General features: G+C 53.2%; 5 protein-coding genes across 5 annotated transcripts; all 5 read left to right on the forward strand.

Annotated features, from left to right (window-relative positions):
• Positions 1-1,003: 1,003 nt before the first annotated feature.
• Positions 1,004-2,602, forward strand: EsH8_II_001239 (uncharacterized protein; the record flags this gene model as incomplete). Its single annotated transcript, XM_083264537.1, has 2 exons — positions 1,004-1,167; positions 1,360-2,602. 2 exons carry the CDS (start codon positions 1,004-1,006, stop codon positions 2,600-2,602), a joined length of 1,407 nt encoding a protein of 468 aa, XP_083121859.1.
• A 1,662-nt stretch (positions 2,603-4,264) lies between these two features.
• EsH8_II_001240 (OBAP family protein) lies at positions 4,265-5,028 on the forward strand (the record flags this gene model as incomplete). The annotated part of the gene is made up of 2 exons (XM_083264538.1): positions 4,265-4,354; positions 4,417-5,028. 2 exons carry the CDS (start codon positions 4,265-4,267, stop codon positions 5,026-5,028), a joined length of 702 nt encoding a protein of 233 aa, XP_083121860.1.
• A 2,422-nt stretch (positions 5,029-7,450) lies between these two features.
• EsH8_II_001241 (DUF3129 domain-containing protein) lies at positions 7,451-8,677 on the forward strand (the record flags this gene model as incomplete). Its single annotated transcript, XM_083264539.1, has 3 exons — positions 7,451-7,568; positions 7,653-8,060; positions 8,133-8,677. The coding sequence occupies 3 exons, from the start codon at positions 7,451-7,453 to the stop codon at positions 8,675-8,677; spliced, it is 1,071 nt and encodes a 356-aa protein (XP_083121861.1).
• A 4,316-nt stretch (positions 8,678-12,993) lies between these two features.
• On the forward strand, positions 12,994-15,010 carry EsH8_II_001242 (uncharacterized protein; the record flags this gene model as incomplete). The annotated part of the gene is made up of 3 exons (XM_083264540.1): positions 12,994-13,458; positions 13,518-14,228; positions 14,285-15,010. The coding sequence occupies 3 exons, from the start codon at positions 12,994-12,996 to the stop codon at positions 15,008-15,010; spliced, it is 1,902 nt and encodes a 633-aa protein (XP_083121862.1).
• Positions 15,011-16,023: 1,013 nt separating this feature from the next.
• EsH8_II_001243 (uncharacterized protein) lies at positions 16,024-20,214 on the forward strand (the record flags this gene model as incomplete). The annotated part of the gene is made up of 8 exons (XM_083264541.1): positions 16,024-16,076; positions 16,151-16,179; positions 16,238-16,699; positions 16,880-16,883; positions 17,838-17,909; positions 18,368-19,459; positions 19,516-20,129; positions 20,204-20,214. The coding sequence occupies 8 exons, from the start codon at positions 16,024-16,026 to the stop codon at positions 20,212-20,214; spliced, it is 2,337 nt and encodes a 778-aa protein (XP_083121863.1).
• Positions 20,215-20,412: the final 198 nt, after the last annotated feature.

Here is a 20,412-nt window from a genome sequence, read left to right on the forward strand (position 1 = left end):
GGGGTAATAAGGGACATGAACAGGGTTGGTGGAATGGGATTTTGCCGTTTGGGTTTGTGAGTTGGGCGGCAGACATAATCAAACCGTGATTTCGAGTTCACCAGTGGCTAAACTGGCACATACAAAAGAGATAATTCCTTTGAATCCGACGCGTGTGTTTTGGAGCGGAGACTGCCATTAATTCAAAATAAAAACAAACTCTCAATTTTCAACTAATTTCCAGTTGTGGGATTTGAGCACCACCTAGTTCACTATTCAATTGATATGGGTAGAAATTGGCGCGAGAAGCAAGACACGGGAATGCACACATTTTTTGTGTCTTCCTTGAACCAGTCCCTGTTGCAAAATACTCTGAAATATGGCCATGTAGCTACCAAGGCGCCATTAAAAATCCATTCGTCTTTCCTTATGAAGCCGTTCCCAGAGCATGGACTTGTTTGGATTTATAATAACACTCGCCCCACCTAAAAAACAGGCAATGTGTGAATTGTGAATAGGCCTGTCAGGCTGCTTCGATTAGACTCTCGTGTAACCAACTCTCCTTTCCACATGCCATGAAGCTAAACAATCACCGTCAACCTTCTCTTCGATCAATCCACGTCAGTATTTTTATGGCTTGATTTTTAATACATTAGATAAAGTTGCATAGAAATTCGGGGAGAGCACTGCATATCAATAGCATGATTGTACAGATGTACCCAATCCCGCGAATCAAACCTGTCTAATTGAGCTGTTCACAAGGCTGCTTAGTGAGTCTTGGCAAACCAATGAGACTAAATGAGGAGCACAGCGTTTTTAGGAGTCGCTTATCTTGAACAAGCCAGCACGCGTAACACGAGTGTTTTGTTAAGGAGGCTGAATGGTCAGTCACCAGGTGGCGTTGGCTGGGGAGGGGGGTTAAGGGTCAAGACGTCGCATTCAGCTCTGCCTGCACCCTTTCGCTCCGTGCAAAACCCATTTTGACACGATCCTCGCGGCCTCCTCCTCATGCGCCTTCAAAACAATGAACTCATTCGGAGGTCAAAACCATTATCGCCCGCTGTCGCCGTCTGATGTGTCTGAGATCCGTATGGTTAAGCTTTATCCGGGAAAGTTTAAAGATGAGATCCGCTGTGAGCTGATGCACGTCTCTCTGGCCTCTGAAAATGCCGCATACATTGCCCTGTCGTACGCCTGGGGGCCTCCAGACGTCACAGAATCAATACTGCTTGACAGCGAGCAATTTCCTGTCACCAAAAACCTCGCGTCTTTCCTTCGGCATGCTCAAAGTGCTTCTTTGGCTATCACGAGCCACCTCCCAGAGATCCTCCGCGGGTCGCTTCCGGCGTGCGTCAAACTTAGGAATCATGTTGTGTAAAGTGTCCTTCAGGACCCCGACCTGCCGCGAGGCTTTCCTTTCGAGGTCGGGCCCGAGTTTTCCAGCATGGTTCAGCGCCACGTTTCTGAGTTGGGCCTAGTAGTGGACGAGCAAGACGAGTCGCTCTCCCAACAGACCAGTCTAGACTCGTGCTACCTGACCTTCTGGATAGATGCTATCTGTATCAACCAGCGCGATCTGGTGGAAAGGAGCCAGCAAGTTGGCAAGATGAAGGATATCTATAGTCGCGCTCACTCGACGCTCATCTGGCTAGGAGACGCTGGCCAACCTGCTGAGGATGTCAGCTTGGCCTTCGACCTCGTGCGAGATATATGGCAGCAAATTCAAGCACATCTCAGGCATCAAGAGCAGTGGACGGAAGTGGTAGATCGTATAACGTCCGAGGAGTTTGTCGAGCCAAGAATTCCCTCCATCATGAGCCTCAGACAGATTTTAACCCGGGCCTGGTTTTCGAGAGTCTGGATTATCCAAGAGGTGGCCACTGCCCAGGGCCCCGTCTTCGCCCTGCTTGGCTTCTACCCGGTCCAGTGGAAGTTTCTTTCACATGTGGTGCTCCCCTGCTGTGAATATATGACTCGCAGCGGGAGGTATAACGCAGTGGATGCCATGTTCCGTACAGACGTAAGGAACGTACATGCACTCCGGGACCTAGCAAAGGAGTATGCGGTCATGATGGAAGGAAGAACTTCTTCGCATAATACAAGAGGTTCAATTAACGCCCCAGAAAGATTTTACGCCTTGCTTCAACAAACTTGCGGCTCTTTCAAAGCCACGGATCCGCATGACGTCGTTTATGCCATACTGGGTCTTTTGGGCACCGACACCATCCCGCAGGAGCTGCTACCCGACTACACTGCTTCGGTCGGTTATGTCTTCCACCAGACCGCTGTTTACCTTGTCAGACACCTGCACCGCATTGACTTCCTGTCTTTCTCGAAGCGAAAACATGACGATCTGGCCAGTGTTCCTAGCTGGGTCCCGGACTGGCGGTACTTAAAAATGAGCCAAATTAGAGGCTACGAGAACCCTCTAGCGGCCAACGTCACGGAAGACGGGCTGGGGCTCGAGATCGAAGGTATAAGGCTCGGAACGGTAGCCACCGTAGTGTATCCTACCGCTTTCGCGGCTGCCGTCGCGAACACCTTCATCGGTCGTCGCGAACAACCGCAGAGGGGAGAAAACAGCGGTGCTGACACTGCGAGGGGTGTCCTTGCCGTGTTTTGAGGGCTGCAGAGGCTCAAGGAACTATGCCTCTTGCAAGCGCAGAGGGCCATGCCGGGACGTTCATTAGCGGGCTTCCAAGATGCGTGGGAGGGGCTTTGGCAAGGGCCAGGTTGGCAATTCCAGACACTGCTTGAGATGGTGGACGAGAAGCGAAAGGTGAACCTTAAGGAACTAATGGAAAGTTCCTCGTCCATCTTTCTTGTCATGCTGGGGGAAAGAATGGAAGACATCGCCACGACCGGCCTTGCAATTACAAGTGGATTGCAGTTGTTCACAACCTCTCGGACGGATAGCCCTATTGACCGCAATGATGTGGTAGTATTGGTACGGGGTTTCAGGCAACCCCTCATTCTGCGACCGGGAGGTGAAAACTTCGCCTTTGTTGGTCTCTGTGACCTCTTTTCGTTCCAGTTGGATCCTATGGACGGGGCGTCGGACTCCATATTGTCGTTGCATCAAGCGGAGCGATTTCTAGTTGTTTAGCGCTATATATGTACATTGTATGTCGAATACCATGCTATTTCCCCTGCGGTTATTAATAATGAGCTGCCTTGCTGACATTACACGCGTGTAGGACGATGGCGAATTAGATCGAATCAAACAGGGTTAGATGTCGGGAAGGATCTCCTCAGAAGGCATAAAGACAAAGTAAGATGATCTCTTTATCTCTCTCCTTTCATGTGTAAACAGCCCATGCTGACAGGATCTAAGGTGTGCGAATGAGCTAGTGAAAATTTGCAACGCCTTCCAGAGTCGAAGGAGCGAGATAAGCGAAGAGACACTCCGGCATTTTATGACACTTCGGAAACTCTCGACAAGCAGTCGGTGAACTGAAAAGTCTCTTCTGTGGCTTTGTGTCACTCATGGAATGAGAGACAATGTAGGTACTAAAATCTAAGAGCGTGACAGAGGAGAAACCTGCCCTCACTGGTTTATCGATGACAGAGCGGGCGGGATCCCGAGTTTTCCAATGAGTATGGTCGCATGTGCTGGTGCTGTCGAGTGAAGGGGTTGATATATCGTGTACTTTCAGCGAAGTTGGCCAGCAGCGATCTGGGCTTGTGATCAGCCAACCTCAATAAACGCGACATTCTTCCCAGACCCGAATGTGCCTCGAACGTTTGGTGGAGATGATTTACATTGGCGTGAATCAGAGACGTCGATCAGTGGCACGCGTTTGGCAGGCATCTCCGCTCCACGCCTGTTACACTATGCCCCCTCCTCGGGGCCGGCCGACCGGGCCCCATTGGCCGGAGCACGCCACGGCGCGGGAACACCCGCTCCGACAGCGGGAAACCCGGAAGGAATGCTCCGCCTAATGCAGATATTCCTGCGGGTTGCCGTTCTGAAATGTGGTGGTCGGGCGTACAGTCCAATTGTATCGGGGAAGATGCGGGCAGAGTGGTCAATGCCGCAATGATGATGAAATTGCGACCAAAAAGAACATACAAGCTCGCTCATGACGTCACTAAAACATCTCCAAACCGTCACTCAAGGATTGCCGCCGAACACGAATAAATGGAAGCAGGCTATTAGATGGCAGATACGGAACAAGACTGACATCGAAGTCGAGGTAGGACGACAGCTCGACGGCATTCACACTGACACTGATTGATTGTCGGCCGCGCAGTCTCGCTTGCAAGGGACAAAAACACGAAAAAGATGGCAGCGAACCCGGATACGAGCCAGGCGGCGGGCGAGCCAATTTCCACCAAGAACCAGGTGCTCCTAGCAGGCGCCTCCGCTGTCCAGGTACATCTCACCCGTCAACGTCGACGGACGACTCGGGGGGGTAACCTAATCACGCGGAACAGAACTTTGCGCCTTTGAAGAACGTGTGCGCCCATCTCAACGCCTTCCACGCATATGCCTCGGACCCGTCCCGTGTCGTCGAGGCCAACCACTACTGCGGCCACCTGAACGAGGATGTGCGGCAGTGCATTCTCTACGACAGCCCAGAGCCGAATGCGCGCATCATCGGCATCGAGTACATGATCACGCCAAAGCTGTACGAGACGCTGGACACGGAGGAACGGAAACTGTGGCATAGCCACGTGTACGAAGTCAAGTCGGGCATGCTCATCATGCCGCAGGCGGCGCTGCCGGACTCTGTGTGGGAGGCGGCAGAGAACAAGGAGATGGAGCAGGTCGTCCACCTCTACGGAAAGGTGTTCCATCTCTGGCAGGTCGACAAGGGCCACCAACTACCGCTGGGCGAGCCGCAACTCATGACAAGCTTCACGCAGCCCGGGCAACTCGACTTTGAAAAGTATGTTGTCGATAGGGACAAAAGGTTCAAGTCGGATTACAAACGGAAAGAGGAGGCCCGGAAGCACATTGCAACTCCGTCGGTTCATCCCGATGCTGACCAAGCATGGAAAAGTGGCAGCGGCAGCGGCAGCGGCAGCAAGGAGGCATCGGTGTAAAGTGTCAAAGGCTTCACGAGGTTTGGTGCGACATTCCTTTCCTTTTTAAAAGTCCATTTTTTGGGATGCAGCATGCAGGTGAAATGCAACCTGCGAGGTTGATGCACCGTCCCGCGGAGGGTATACCCGTCCGAGGATATCAGCTGGTCTGCCAAGCGTCTTAGGTCGCATGCGGATCGAACAGTACGCTCCAGGAGGCCGCGAAGGGGGCGAAGGAGGCGAAGGGGCGGTGGTTTATGGTTGGCTGGAGGATAAAGTCTGCGGACAAAGTTTTACAGTTGCGGAGGGCAGCGCGAGACGAGATCATTTCGACGTGGAGGACCCCCACAGACGGACCGGGGGTCCGGTCGCGAGACAGAGGATTATGTTTATGGATATCAGAAGCCCATCCAGTGGCGAGTGAGATGGCGGAACCGCTCAAAGAAGAATGCCGAGCTATCCCCTTTTGTCATTTAGAGGCTCGACGTCGATGCTTCAGATTGGTCTCGAAACGTTTCTCCTCCCTCTTTTGGCGATGCAGCCCACCCACTTGAGGCTGCTGGTGATCGATCCATGCCACTCTGACGGAGGACCAGGATGAAACGTGTAGGGTACATCCTGGCAGCCGGATCCCGGCCCTGCAGGGAAGAGACGGCTCTCCCTGCAGCAATCCCGTGGATCTCGCGTCTCCTTTCCGTCGCGGAGATTTTTTAGGTAGTGGTGCAAGCGGCTCTGGTAGAACTTTGGATTGGCTGGGCGAGTGTGGGTGGGAGATCATACAAGCGGGATCAGCAGCCACCGCGGTGCGCCATCCCGAGGGAAATCTCCCGCGTCCTCTATGCAAGGCACGCACCGGGGCCCTCAGGTACCCGCCCATAGGTTATTTTGTACCTTATGCTGGATACGGGGATGCCGGTGGGTGAGATAGATTGCTCCCCAGACGCACAAGACCAGAGTTCACTATCCGTAGGGCTTCGCTCTGTCGACTGCTGGCCGAGTCTGTCCATGTCTCCGGGCCAGTCTTGGTTTGTGAGCCTGCGGACGAGGCGAGGCGAACATGGTCGATGCCGCGAGCCGGCCGTCGACATGGTCGTCGCCGTCGGAAAAGCGGCTCCGGTTGTCGTCATAAACATGAAGTGAGGCTCTTTGTTTTCGCATGTACTTGCCTTCGGACTTCCAAACGGAAAACGCCACAATTTGCATAGATCACACGGGCATGTGTTCCGTCGCACTCAATGGTGACTTCTTTTGGGCTGTAATGGCGACCCTTCGATCCGCCTCCGAGCGCTGGTCTCAGATGCCCACCAGACGAGCCACGTTCCTCCGCCCTTCCCGCACTCGGCAGGCCGCGCTGCACCTGTCAACGTCAGGACTCAGGAATGGGACGAAATGAGAACAGCAGGGCGAGAGAACAAGATAGAACCGGCTGGCTTGCCCGCGTCACCCACGTAGCACGCTGTTTTCAGTCGTTGTATGCGCTTTGGATCTTGCGCCTTGGCGAGTGTATCATGCCTCGAGTCTGTGACCCCTTTAGGTCGAGAAAAGATGGGACTACCCTTGATAACAGACGAGGCGACAACGATGGCCCCGGGAAGAGGCAGGGCCACGGCGAAAGTGCTGCTCAAAGCGCCGAGGTGCTCCATCAACCTTCAACTCTCGCCAGCTCCCGGGCTCCCTTTGGCCGCCAGTCCCATCGTCACAGTTGCTGACGAGGAAATCTGCTAATCCGCTGTGAAACACGCTCGACTCTCTCAGAGCAGCACTCCCCCCAGCGCGTAATCGTCCGACCTTTCCATCTGTCTCGGCCCTACCAAACACGGTTAGTCGCCGTTTGTGAATGCTCTTCATTGACTCGTTCGCTGTCGGCCCCCCGGGTAACCATCCGACAGGGGACCTGCGCCAAACTGCAGATCCACCGCAACTCAACATCGACAATCTGAGCCTCCCACCCAGCCGCCTCGCGTGCCTCGCGTGTCGACCATTGTCCATTGACCAGGTCCCGAACCAACGCAAACTGCGCCGTGTCTCCCCTTCACCCCCCCTCCCTGGCCGTCCCCTTCTACCAACCGCCCCTCCAACCTTCGGTCCCTTTCCTCCAATTGCCGGCCGCGAAGCGTCTGGTTCAGGGTTTGGCCGCGACTCCGCTCAGCACCACAGCCTTGCGACAGCAGGCGTTGCAGATGATCTGAGCTGATCGGCGTACATCATCGTTGGTTGGGTGTGTTTGACTGAGTTTACGTCGTTTCGGTTGTCGGGAGCGAGACTATGTATAAGACCTCCTGCACAGCGTCATCTTGTGTTTGGCTTTTCCCTCTCTACCCACACATCCTATTATCTACATCTGCAACGCTCTTTCCAGCGGGCTGCTCCGTTTTCCTTTTCTCTCCTCAATTCCATTCCTTTAATCGTGCTGGCACATTCGACTTAGTCTCTGCGAGACAAGATGCTTTCTTTCACGGAAATTGTACTTACTTCAGCCCTCGTGGCGGTGGCCCGGGGCCACGGTGTTATCCTTAATGCCCAGGGAGATGCGGGTTCTCCTGCCAGTCTCGGCTTCAAGGGTGAGTTGAGGGCGAAAGTGAAGAAGAAACAAAAGAGGCTTCTTCTGGGTTCCGAGTGACTGCCCATACTGACACGGTTCGCAGTTGACCCCAGCATTGCCCGCAACTGCACGAACATCAACCCCTGCCAGATGGACTCGACCATTATCCGTGATGCCGAGATTAAAGCCAACATCGTGAACGAGTGCGGACGTACTGAGCTTGCCGGCAATATCGACATCGGCGAGGTCACCGAGAACGCTCTGGCCGCGGGCCAGGTCACCCAGGTCAAGGCCGGTAGCGAGGTTCAGGTCACCATCCACCAGGTCAACGCCGACGGTGCCGGTCCTTACGCTTGCGATCTGGACATCACCAGCAACTCCAAGGGCGCCACTGGCCAGATCCCTCTCGAGGTCACCAACAACGTCCCCGGTGTCAACGGTTTCTCCCAAGTCAAGTTCCAGCAGTTCAACATCACCGTCAAGATGCCCGCCGACTTGGCCTGCAACGGAGGTTAGTTGCTACAAAGCATTCTCACTCCCCCGCCAGCACGTAGATTGCGATATTAACTGATATCCCTCTTAGCCTCCACTGGAAACGTCTGCACTGTCCGCTGCCGTAACAATGCCGTCGCCGGCCCCTTCGGTGGCTGCTTCCCCGTCCAACAGACCGATATTACCGCCACCCAGAACACTCCCCAGAACATTGCCACCGCTGCCACCCTCGATGGAGTCAACAAGCAGGTCCAGGGTAGCGTTGCTGACCTTCCCGTCGCCATCGCCGGCAACCAGGTTGACGGCTCTGACGCCCAGAAGGCGAAGCAGGATGCCGCTGACAAGCTGCTGACCGCCCCTCCCGTCGTCCTCAAGGACTTCCCCGTCCAGAACACTGGCCCATCCGTTGACGCTGCCGCTGCCGCTGCCGCTCCCGCTGCCGCTCCCGCTGCTGCTCCCGCTGCTGAGGCCGCTCCTGCTGACGCTGCCCCTGCTGCCGCCCCCGCTTCCAACGCTGGAAACGGCGGCGGCAACGGACGCGGTCGCGGCAAGGGAGCTCGCTTCGGCCGTGGCAAGAAGAACCAGAGGCGCGAGGAGGGTCTGCGGTGGGCCAGACGCAGCGATGTCTCCCCATGAACGGATTCATTGTTGACGAGTTCTAGCTTCTAGCGGTTCTCTCACCCCCTCTCTACCCTTCTCCAGGTGTCATTGTAATTGTGACCACCCTCTAATCAGACTCCCCAAAACCACCTCCCCCCCGCATTGTTGAGCGCACAGAGACACAACCACTAAGACTCAAAATCTGTCGAAGGAAAGCAATTCTTGTTTTGAGGAGCGGTTGCGAGTATTTTACAACCCTTACAAATTTTTACTTTACTGTGTGTAAAACTTATAAAAAAAATATCATAGCAATGATTTTTTTATGTCCAACTCAGTGTTGTGCGCGGCCTATCTCAGGAATTAATGACGGTGAACCATTGAGCAGCATCACAACGGCTCCAATCTGCTATCTCTCTCTCTCTCTCTCTGCGAATGTGAATCGACAAACCTGTGCGTACGACGCGAAGATGCGGCGACTCTTTCCAGGCCTGTCCGCCTCTCTCTTCGCCTCCCAAAGGCCGCCAGGTACCATATTCGACCGGTGCTCACCACACCAAAGTCTTTCACATTCCTGAAACCTGGCGGTGGAGTTTTTGGGAGGCTTTTTTTCTTCCCCTTCAGCCGATTTCCTCTTTGGACCGCCTTGGAGAGGCCCTGTGCTGAAACGCACGGATTCCTTGGGTAGCAAAGTGAGGCAAGGCGGGTATGCGCCGTGCCGTACAATGACTTCGCAAATGGGGCGAAATCGGTGTTACAGGCATGTGCAATCACATCATTACCGATACGGGACGAAGAACAAAGCGCCAAGCATACTCCTTCCTATTCTGTAGCGTAGAAACACAGTAGTCCTCCGAAGTGTGTCTTTTGCGGTGGTGTCGCAGAAAGCGGTGTGGCCGCAATGTTTCAACCGAAAAACTCGCAAAACTCTCCGGTTCTCATATTGCATATGATTGCATATGATTGCCGTCCCTTCCACGGTATTGGTCGATTTGCTTGCGACTTGTAACACGGTACAATTATTTCGCCGTGGCTCATCTATGGACACATGCATCCAGCGCCCATGACTGGAAGGCGAGCACAACTGCTGTGACGTTTCTCCAGGTGGCTGGAGTACGACGATGCTAAGCCTCAACAAGCTCACCAGCATCTCTTGGCCTGGTTGCAAGTCCGGGGTTGCTTGCTCTGGGGCGTGCTTCAACGTCCGGCGGTTTAGCTTGTGGGGAAATGCATGGGAGGACCCTCGATTGAGGCGGACTTGTAGCCGGCTGCACTGCCGTGCCCTTGAAAATTACTACAGTACGTCGAGCATGACCAAACCTGAGTGCTCTAGTCATTTTTCCTATCATCGATTGCTTTAAAAGGTAAATCCGAATGAAGGGCGGACAAGCACACACGGACCTCCCATAGAGTTCATTCTCGCGTTGCAGGTAGTCGATTACTAACGACGCACTTCCTCGCATCCATTTTGGGACCTCTGCCATCTGCCGTTCCCACTCATATACCGTCTCCATTCCTAAAACTTCCCAAAGAGATTCAATCAGTTTCGTTTCTTCTCCTCCCTCTCTCGCGCGGCATGACGAGGCTTCTCGTTTCCGTATCCAAGAATGCATTCTCGAACATCCGGTTGGTGGTCGGGCATGTCTCGGCGTCTAGTCTATCCAAGTTAGAGTTTCAACTGTTTCGACGACAGACCGGGTAAACCCTCGTCTCTGCGAAGGCTCTGTCGATGTGGCCGGATCGGCATAAGATGCCACGCATATCACCGAGGATCATGTGACTTGGCCGTCCACCCAACCGCCGTCGGCTGTTTGATTGCTGGGTATGAGGCCTATTTTTGTTTTTGGTATTAACTCTCGAGATTGGTAATACAGGCACAGAACAGAGATATCTGATGATTGACTTTCGGAATGCAGGCTGTCAAGAAGACCGAAAAAGACACATATAGTCTAATAAGCCCTGACCAGCGACCTGCCCGGATCTCGCTCCTCTCCCTAACTATCTTTGCTGCGAGGCCTGGAGTACTTATCAACGTTGGCTCCCATCGTGTGTGGGCCATCCGGCCATCCCCATTTAAAATATGGTTATCCTGTTTGCGTCGAAAGAGCAACTTAACCTTTAGTCGCGACAAACATACTTTGGCAAATTTTAACTGCAGGGACTTTTGTTCAACGTTGATTCCTCATTATGTATTTTTTTGTTTTAAACATTTCAAAGAGGTGGCAGCATTCGCCATTTAAACTTATCGAGATTTGTCGACATTGACTGTCCATTTGACGCTTGACGTAGTGCCGCAAATCATGTCAAGATGCTCAAGATGCTCAAGATTTGCCAATCTCCTCAACAACTCTCCCCGCTCTCGAGCTTGTGATCCAACTGTGCGCTCTACGAAGCACTCGAAAGTGCAACCTTGAGGGCGTGTGCTACTCCTAGGGGAAGTCGCAAAGCCCTTACCTGTAGCCTTGCTGGGGCTCGGCTCCGAACCCTAACGTAGCAGTGGATCGCGGCTTCGTGAGCAATCTCCGAGAAGTTGCTTCTGCTCCAATAGCGGCAGTGTCACCCGTCTGCAAGACCAAACTCTGCCAAACCGACGGCTTTGAGCCGCAGATTTCGCAATCCGCGTGCGAGGTAAAATAGGCAAAAGGAGGAATGAGGCTGATCATTGACATTCCAAGATCACGGAGCGTGACATGCCGCGCTCTTGGTTGATTGCAGCGCCGATCACCAGCCGTCCATGGGCCCTGAATTTACAAAAACCTATAGGGCACGTTGATGCAAGTCATGGGGATCGGAATCAAGGGGCACTCTGCATCAAATAGAGATTTCAATCATGGGCATTCAGAGTAGCATTGACTACGTAATGAGGTCACAAGCGTCGACGAGATAACACCCAGGCTCGGGGAAAACACGACCGCTCGGCCAATTCACTCCGATAGGTGGACTGTTTTTCGCGGTCCGTCGTTCCGTAAGACGCTCCGTGGGCCCCACGGCCCCGCCGCCGGCACATTGAACCGGGAGACAGGCATGCCCCGACTCGGAGAAAGGGGCCAAAAAGTAAATTAGACTAAGGGGCAAAACAGCGGAATGGAATAAACAGAACCCCAACTCTCTTTTTTTTTCTTTTTCTCAGCCACGCAGGTCTTCAGGCTCCGATGCACGGTCGCAGTTTCGGAGAGAGAAATTTGCACCAGCGTAACAGACCATCAGTGCTGAAGCCTCCAGCAGTGGATTGGGTCTTGAATTGCCAGCGGAGGTCAAGAGCCCATCAGCACCCCACGCTCGGCCCGTGGCACCACTATGCACCACCGTGGGTCGAGGCCGCCCTCAGGAAGAATGAGGCAGATAAAAATCACCGCACCAGACTTTCGTGGCGGTGATTAGAATCGGGTTGGAGTTCTCGTTTGGTATAAACTCACTCTCTGTGCGGCGCATCGTTACTTGCCTGACAGCATACATGAGAATGCATCGACTAGTGCCGCATCTAAGTTAAATGTTGGAGGCAGGTGAGGCCGTCACACCCGCATCTGCACCTTCGGCACTGCTCAGCAGATGCCGTGCCCTCCGGATTCTGCAGGGGAGGCCGTTATTGCTTGCCCAATGGCATGAGGGGAAATCGCTCGAGCGGAGGGTTGTGGATGGAATTCCATCCAGGTGCCCCTTGCAGGGACCCCAACTTGGCTTCACTGGGCTTTGCGGAGAAGACGCACGATGTCACCTCACCCCGGGTTGCGGCAACATGTGTTCTCCTAACTCGCTCATGCCACCAGTCCCCGCGTCACCAGAGCGTCGTTCCTTGAGTTAATTAATTAACCTGTTGCGGATAGCTGCCACAAGGAGCCAAGATGCGCCTCCCGGATCAAGCTTCGCCCAGAAATGCCTTCTCCAAGAAATGGACTCAGACCACGTTCGTCCAATCCCCTGTCGCCCTCGAGGCAAGACGGGAAGACATCCGATCCTGCTCCCTGGTCCACCAGAATCACAACTTCCCACAATGTCGTTGGAATCCCTGGTCAATGTTCCCAATTGAGAGCATCGCGACTCATCTTTGGGAAACTTGACAGCCCCTGGCCGGAAATTGCAGAGTTTGGGAGAGAGCGAGGGGGGCTCAACAGAGCTGGGCCATCTCATGATAGTTTAACCTTGAATGCTGCCTCTAAACTGTTTTTGAGAGTCTATATAACGTGGACGAGGTCATCCCCTCACTTTAGTCTTTCTCCTCTCATCTCAAGCCACTCGTGACATTCTTTTCTGGCACTGCCTTCGTTCCTTTCAACCATCTGAATCTTCACATTCATTTTCCATTCATTCATTCATCCGTTCTTTACCGGCTTGACGTCCGAAACCCAAAAACCACCATGTTGAGCAAGGTTTCTACCATCGCGGCCCTCGTGGCTGCAGTTCGCGCGCAGCAGGTCTGCACGCTCAACGCTGAGACCAAGCCCGCCCTCTCCTGGTCCAACTGCGCGGCCGGCGGCACCTGCACGAAGGTCAACGGTGCCATCACCGTCGACGCCAACTGGCGCTGGACTCACCAGACCAGCGGCAGCACCAACTGCTACAGTGGTAACAAATGGGATACCTCCATCTGCAGCACTGGCGAGGACTGTGCCTCCAAGTGCTGTCTTGATGGTGCCGATTACTCCGGCACATACGGCGCCACCACCACCGATGACTCTCTCAACCTCAAGTTTGTCCAGCAGGGTCCTTACAGCAAGAACATTGGTTCTCGCATGTACCTCATGGATGGCACCGACAAGTACCAAATGTTCAAGTTGCTGGGACAGGAGTTCACTTTTGATGTCGATGTCTCCAACCTCGGTGTAAGTCCGATATCCATTGTGACCGTGCCATCGTATCACGACTAACACCACTACCATAGTGCGGCCTGAACGGTGCTCTCTACTTCGTCTCCATGGACGCCGACGGTGGTGCTTCCAAGTACCCTACCAACAAGGCTGGTGCGAGCTACGGAACAGGTTACTGCGACAGCCAGTGCCCCCGTGACCTGAAGTTCATTGACGGCAAGGCCAACGTCGAAGGCTGGGTGCCCTCCTCCAACGACGCCAACGCCGGCGTCGGCAACCTCGGCTCCTGCTGCTCCGAGATGGACATCTGGGAAGCGAACTCCATCTCCACCGCTTACACCCCTCACCCGTGTGAGGTTATCGGCCAGCAGAGCTGCAACGGCGACGCCTGCGGCGGCACCTACAGCGCTACCCGCTACGCCGGCCAGTGTGACCCCGATGGCTGCGACTTCAACAGCTACCGCATGGGCAACACCAGCTTCTACGGAAAGGGCTCCGAGTTCGCCATCGACACGTCCAAGAAGATCACAGTTGTCACCCAGTTCATCGAGGAGGCTGGCGCGCTCTCCGACATCAAGCGCTTCTACGTCCAGGACGGCAAGGTCTTCGAGAACTCCAAGTCTGACGTTGCCGGCGTCAGCGGTAACTCCATCACCAAGGACTACTGCACTGCCCAGAAGACGGCCTTCGGCGACGAGGACATCTTCGGCCAGAAGGGCGGTCTCCCTCAAATGGGCAAGGCTCTTGATGAGGGCATGGTCCTGGTTATGTCTATCTGGGATGACGTGAGTTACACCTGTATTCCCTAGTCACGGACTTTTCACTAACCATTAATCCAAAGCACTACTCCAACATGCTCTGGCTCGACTCTACTTACCCCACCAACGCTACCGGCCCCGGCGCTGCCCGCGGCTCCTGCGGCACCGACTCTGGCGTCCCCGCCGACATCGAAGCCCAGGTCCCCAACTCCAACGTCATCTTCTCCAACATCAAGTTCGGCCCCATTGGTTCGACCTTCACCAGCGCTGGCACTGGCGCCGCTGTGAGTACTGCAGTCTCTTCCGAGACAAGCACCCCGGTTGCGACTTCCCCTGCCATTTCCTCTGCACAGCCTGTTTCCACCTCCGCCTCTCCCGTCACGGACCAACAAGCAGAGACCTCTTCCGCACCCGTCGCGCCCACTTTCAGTGTTCCTGAGTTTACTTCCTCGACCATTGCTAACGTTCCCTCAGAAGCAGTAACGAGCCAGACGTCGACGCCCGTGGCTGCCGCCACCTCCGCCGCATCTTCCTCCCCAGCTGCTTCACCCGTTTCTTCTTCGTCAACCACCACCATCCCCATCGCCGGTGTTTCTCCCACAACCTTTGCCGCCCCGGTTGCTTCCCAGCCGGCCAGTGGTGACTCTGTTACTATCTACGGTCAATGTGGTGGTATCAACTACTCTGGGTCGACGGCTTGCCAAAGCGGTCTGACTTGCAAGCAGTGGAACAACTACTATCACCAGTGCATCACGGCGGAAGAGAATGCTAGCGAAGACGAGGACGCAGACGACGAGTGTCCCGCTTAGGAAAACTTGCATTGCGATGTGTGGCCAGTCGGGAGACATGTCCATGGAACCTCAACAATACCCAACTTTGGTCACCAGTCTCGCCGGCACGCGTGGTACAAAATGTCTTTCGATCATTCTGTTGTACATGTTTTCCTTCTCATCATTGTACATAAAGTTGCATGGCAACGATGGCCCTTACGAGTTGACGCAAGGAGTGTCGTTGAATAAAAGTTACCCAACCAAGTTTTTGAACAACATACCCTGATTGGGTTTCATCTTTGCTTCCGGATGTTCAAAATGATTCATAACTTCCCTACAAGTAGACTCAATTAACCTCAGACTAATTTCTAGCTACAGGTTGATATCCATGACAGTTTAAGCGCATCAGATATTTTCGATCAGTCTACAAGCCGATTATAACCAGCTGTGGAGATATCGGCCAGAAGTCGAGCAGCGAAAGTCAGCCTGGGATCATTTTCAGCGGAACGTTACCAATTGGCTAACCCATCCTTTTTAAGGTCCCGATTGAGATAGGAACGAGTCAGGCTCTAACTTTCGCAAGTCGATTGTTTAATATCAACCAACGCGGCCAGTTCTTATAAGCAGACCGATTTCCAAACTTTAGTGAATATTCATAGACATGAATAATCCAATGATGTGCCACAAGAAAAATTTAGGGACTTGAAGATCAGGTATATCTCCGATGTTCAATCGCTGATGAACCAGCCGGTGTACTATTATCCTATCAACTGTCTTTCCAAGCAACGGAGTGACTGATAGTGGGTCTAGAGCTCCAGCAATGATTCACGAGCAAACAAGGTAAATTATTTCTCACGCTAAGCCTAATCCGAGAAAGTGTGTCGTAGGTTAATTATATATATGCGCGCGGAAGTGCCCTGAACAGCCATTGCACGTTCTCAGCCACACCCACTCGGCATTGCGACTCGACTTGTCTCAACGTCATCACTCAACAGTCCCGTTGCAGGCGCACGCTTTCCAAATCAACTGCACCAAACCGTACAGTATACGCAATGGAAGCTGAACCTTCCAATGAAGCGCCGGCTCCTAAGCCGGTGTTCTTCTTGTAAGCTTGTGCCACGCGTCCTTTCCGCAACCTAATCAATCGGCATAGCAAGACACTAATATGAACATGGGCAGTGATATTGACAATTGTCTCTACTCAAGAAGTAGGTAGTTTGATATCCAGTCGGGCGCGCGAGTTTAGGGAGTTGACTTTTACCCTAGACCATAACATCCACGACTTGATGGCTAAGCTCATCGACCAGTACTTCGTGACACATCTCTCGATACCCGAGGAGGAAGCGACAAGATTGACCAGAGAGTATTACACTACATACGGCCTCGCTATAGAAGGACTAGTCCGTCATCACCAAATAGACCCTTTAGACTATAACGCCAAGGTAGACGATGCTCTGCCCCTCGAGGACATTCTCAAACCGGATCCCGAGCTGCGCCAGCTTCTAGAAGACATTGACAAAAGCAAAGTCACCATGTGGCTTTTCACGAACGCATATGTCAACCACGGGAAGCGTGTGGTGCGCCTTCTGGGTATCGATGATCTCTTCGATGGTCTGACGTACTGCGACTACGCCCAGTTTCCGTTTATGTGCAAGCCGGCGAAGGAGATGTTTCGCAAGGCTATGCAGGAAGCGGGGGTCGATAAACCTGAAGACTGTTACTTCGTTGGTAAGTTGTTATGCACCGGATATCTTCCCTCAAGTGCACAAATGACTGGCCATTTGCTCATTTCATCACACAGATGATTCATATGCCAATTGCGAGAGTGCGAAAGAGCTGGGATGGACAGCAGCGCATATAGTTGAGGAAGGGTTACCTGTGCCCGAAACGAAGGCATCGCAATTTCAGATCCGTCAGTTGCGCGAGCTCCGCGACGTGTACCCGCAGTTCTTCAAATCGAAAGATTCTAGAGATGTGTCGAAGTGACACATGAGATAGCTTCACCATAATGGGCCATGAACTAGAAATTTCTAGCCATAGAACGAAGACCGCACAAGTGTAATAATACAAGATTGTTGCTGTCACAGAATGCTGCACTGCAATAATGGATTTTTGGCGATCATATCACCCGCTTGAGGGAGCGGGTTTTTGAAATTCCGACAGCATATGTACGTTTGAATTGACTTGATAAGTTGTAAGATGCTTCGCGATAACAAATAGGGTTTACCTTGAAAATCAATCCTCGACATAGCCTTAATTACCACTGCGCAACAAGAACCCACATGTGCTGTGGTGGAGAAGAGGGACAGACAACCTCACTCAAGTCTGCTACTTTCTTCACCATGTCTACTTGCTGTATGCGCTCAAGGAATTGGGTTGTATGTTGGATTCCGAGAATGATACCGCGCCAATGGATCTTGCCCGGCGCTTCCGTTGTATTCGTTGCGTCAAATGGTGACATAGTGCAGTAGCCCCTACCGCCATGACTCGCCAGCGCTGACAATCAGTTTCAACTTTCCTGTCGCAGTACCTGCCTTTGTCTGTTTCTGGTAAAGTGTTTAGATAAGGCTCCTTGACAAGTCATTCAGGGCATTGAAAAACGTGGCTGGCCTCTAGTAATATAGGAAAAGGAATTCCACATGATGCGTTCATGTCGGAAATTATTCCGATATCCCGCACCCACCAAATGTATCAGGGTTGACAGCCCCCGCGCACCTGGCATGTCTTAGAACCCCTCATCTCCCCCAATGCCGTTCATGGTTGACATGCTTTCTCATCTCCGCATCTGCTCCCTTATCCTGCGGAGGTCTCCACCCCGCAGATAACAACGACAAGGCTTGCCGTGACACGTCAATCGCGCCTCCAGCGGGGACAGCTCGCCGACCAAAGTCTTCCAGGTCCCGTCCCCTGAATCCGACCGCCTGCAGAGGTACCGATCGTCAGATGAAAGGGGTTGTGGGCGGCCGAATCAAGCGAGCTGTGAATCCCGCAAAGTTCCTGACGCGGTAGGTAAGCTTACTGCAGCTTTGTCAACCAAAGAGCCACTATTCGCAGTACGCCATGTCCCAGAAGCAAACAAGCTTCGCTTGTGACCGGTGCCGGGCGGGGAAGAGAAAAGTAGGTCCCAGAGAGCCCGCCAGACGTTACCCCTACTCTATACCCCATGGGGACCGCCGCGTCCCTTGTTAGCTCGTGAACCACCGTGACTAACCACTACTCTCCCATTGGCAGTGCGATGCAGCTCGTCCTGCATGCTCATTGTGCAGCAGGCAGAACAGGGAATGTGTTTATACCGAGCAACGGCCCAGAAAGTGTGTCACTGCCAAATATGTCATCGCCGCCCACCTGGAGGGGATGCCAAGCTCAGCTGAACATGTAGCTAACATACTCTCTCAGACGAAAATACTGGGATGAAGACTATGTCAGAGCCCTTGAAGCCCAAGTACAATCGCTGCTCCTGGCTCTAGAGAAGCAAAATGACGAGAAAGAGCTATCGCCGCCACTGTCTCTGAGTGACCATGCACCACAATTAGCAGAGGTGGACGTTACTCTCCGAGAAAGCCTTGACGGGGGTGATGCCACTGACTTTATTGAGGTCAACAGCAACACTAAAGATGCCGAAGACGTCGATGCCATAGAGGGAAATGGCAGTGCAAACAAGGGTGCGGGTACTCAAGAAAGGTCTCAGAAAGCAATGGAAGAGCTCTGTGTGATGCTTTGGAGGACCAACGTCGGTGATGGAGTAACCATCATCGACGATCCCGCCACTGGATCTCACTACTCCCTTGACACCACACAGCAGACGGTTCTTGCGAGCCAACATGTCACCCCCTCGGAGCAAGTCCTTGTATATTGTCGGCAAGAGGGACTCATCCATGAGATGGCATCTCTTTTTTTGCAGAATATCAACCAAGAGCACCAGTTCACGACTTACAAAACAGCAGACTTTCTCCAGGGCTACCCCTACCAAAACTCAGAAGAGGCCTTCTTACACAGCGCTATTATTGCCACTGGCACGACATTTTCCCAGCGGCCTGACGCTATAATGATTGGAGACACGTTTGCCCAATTTGCGGAAAGCCTTGTCTTCACTTGCTGTCGGCAGAACCCCACAGTCAAAGTCATTCAAGGCCTCTCAATGATGTCCTGGCGTTCTTTGGCACTGGGCCGAGACCACTTTGGGTGGATGTTTATCTCAATGGCCGCCGGCATGTGTGTGCACCTCCGTCTGCACGTCTTGGCCCTGGAAGAGTGTAAGGCCAGACAGCTCGAGGCCAGCGACGACGAGATCCGCACGTTCTGGATGTTTTACATCATTGACCGCACCGCCATATCCATTCTTGGTCGTAACTGCGCCATGCCGTGGCGTAGAGTCAATGTTCCGAACTTTGACACAACGCTTGAAAGCTCGACGGCAGATCTTGCGCAAATAGCGTTCGCATGGCAATGCAAACTTTGGTATCTTCATGATCAGCACATGGATCAGGTGTAAGTTTCCGCTGTCCAGAGATGCAGGCCAAACGAGCCCAGCTAAATGCATCCAGCTTTTCCACATCTTTCGAATCATTACCTATTCCGCAACAAGTTCGCATACTGGTCGCAAGCCAAGATGCCCTCAACGCATTCTTCCGCTCTCGCGACGATCGCCTACACCTGTCGGGCGACTCCACACCAAAACCCGTGCTTCAGTTCCACCTCGCGTACCAAATGACGATACTCATCACCATGCCACCTTTTCTCCGCATGTTCGCCGCCATCTCCCAGTCCTCGGCCGCAGAAAACATTGGGCAGGATTCCGAGTTCATGCTTCTCGTACTGCGCTCTCTCACCGCCGCGGCGACAGCAACCTCCCGCCTTGTACGGACATATCGCCGAGCACACGGTTTCGAAATCTTCCCAAACCCAGTCATCATCCACCATCTACTCAGCGCAGCTATCGTGCACCTCATGAACGCCACAAGCTGGACGCCGGCCCTACGACACCAGAGCACTTACTGGCTCCGGCAATGTCTCGAGCTTCTGCGTGAAATCCAAGTCTCGTGGCCGGTTCGCGCGGCTAAGAGCATCAAGATCATTCGCGTGCTAGCCCAGCGTTGGGGTGTCATGAGAGCACTGCCTCTCGAATTCAGCTACCAGATTGAACCGACAGCACTCGGGGGTGAGAGTGACTATGTTGCATATGTTAGGCAAGGAAAAGAGACAGGCTTGCCGGATATGGCAGATGCCAACCAGGTCCAGCTTGAATATGAGTGGGACACACATGGCGCAGCTCCCATCGAGGCGCCCCCAGTGGATTTCAGTGCATTAGACATGAGCTCATTCGCATCCTTGGGAGCTCTCAATGTGTCAGGACTGGGTGTAGACCGCACAAATGCTATCGGCGGTGATTTCCTTCATGTATTTCAGGGACTTACGGATTGCGATGATTTTAATTGGCTCTC

Source organism: Colletotrichum jinshuiense, chromosome 2 (genome assembly GCF_051148585.1).
Source record: "Colletotrichum jinshuiense chromosome 2, complete sequence".
Lineage (NCBI taxonomy): Eukaryota > Fungi > Ascomycota > Sordariomycetes > Glomerellales > Glomerellaceae > Colletotrichum > Colletotrichum jinshuiense.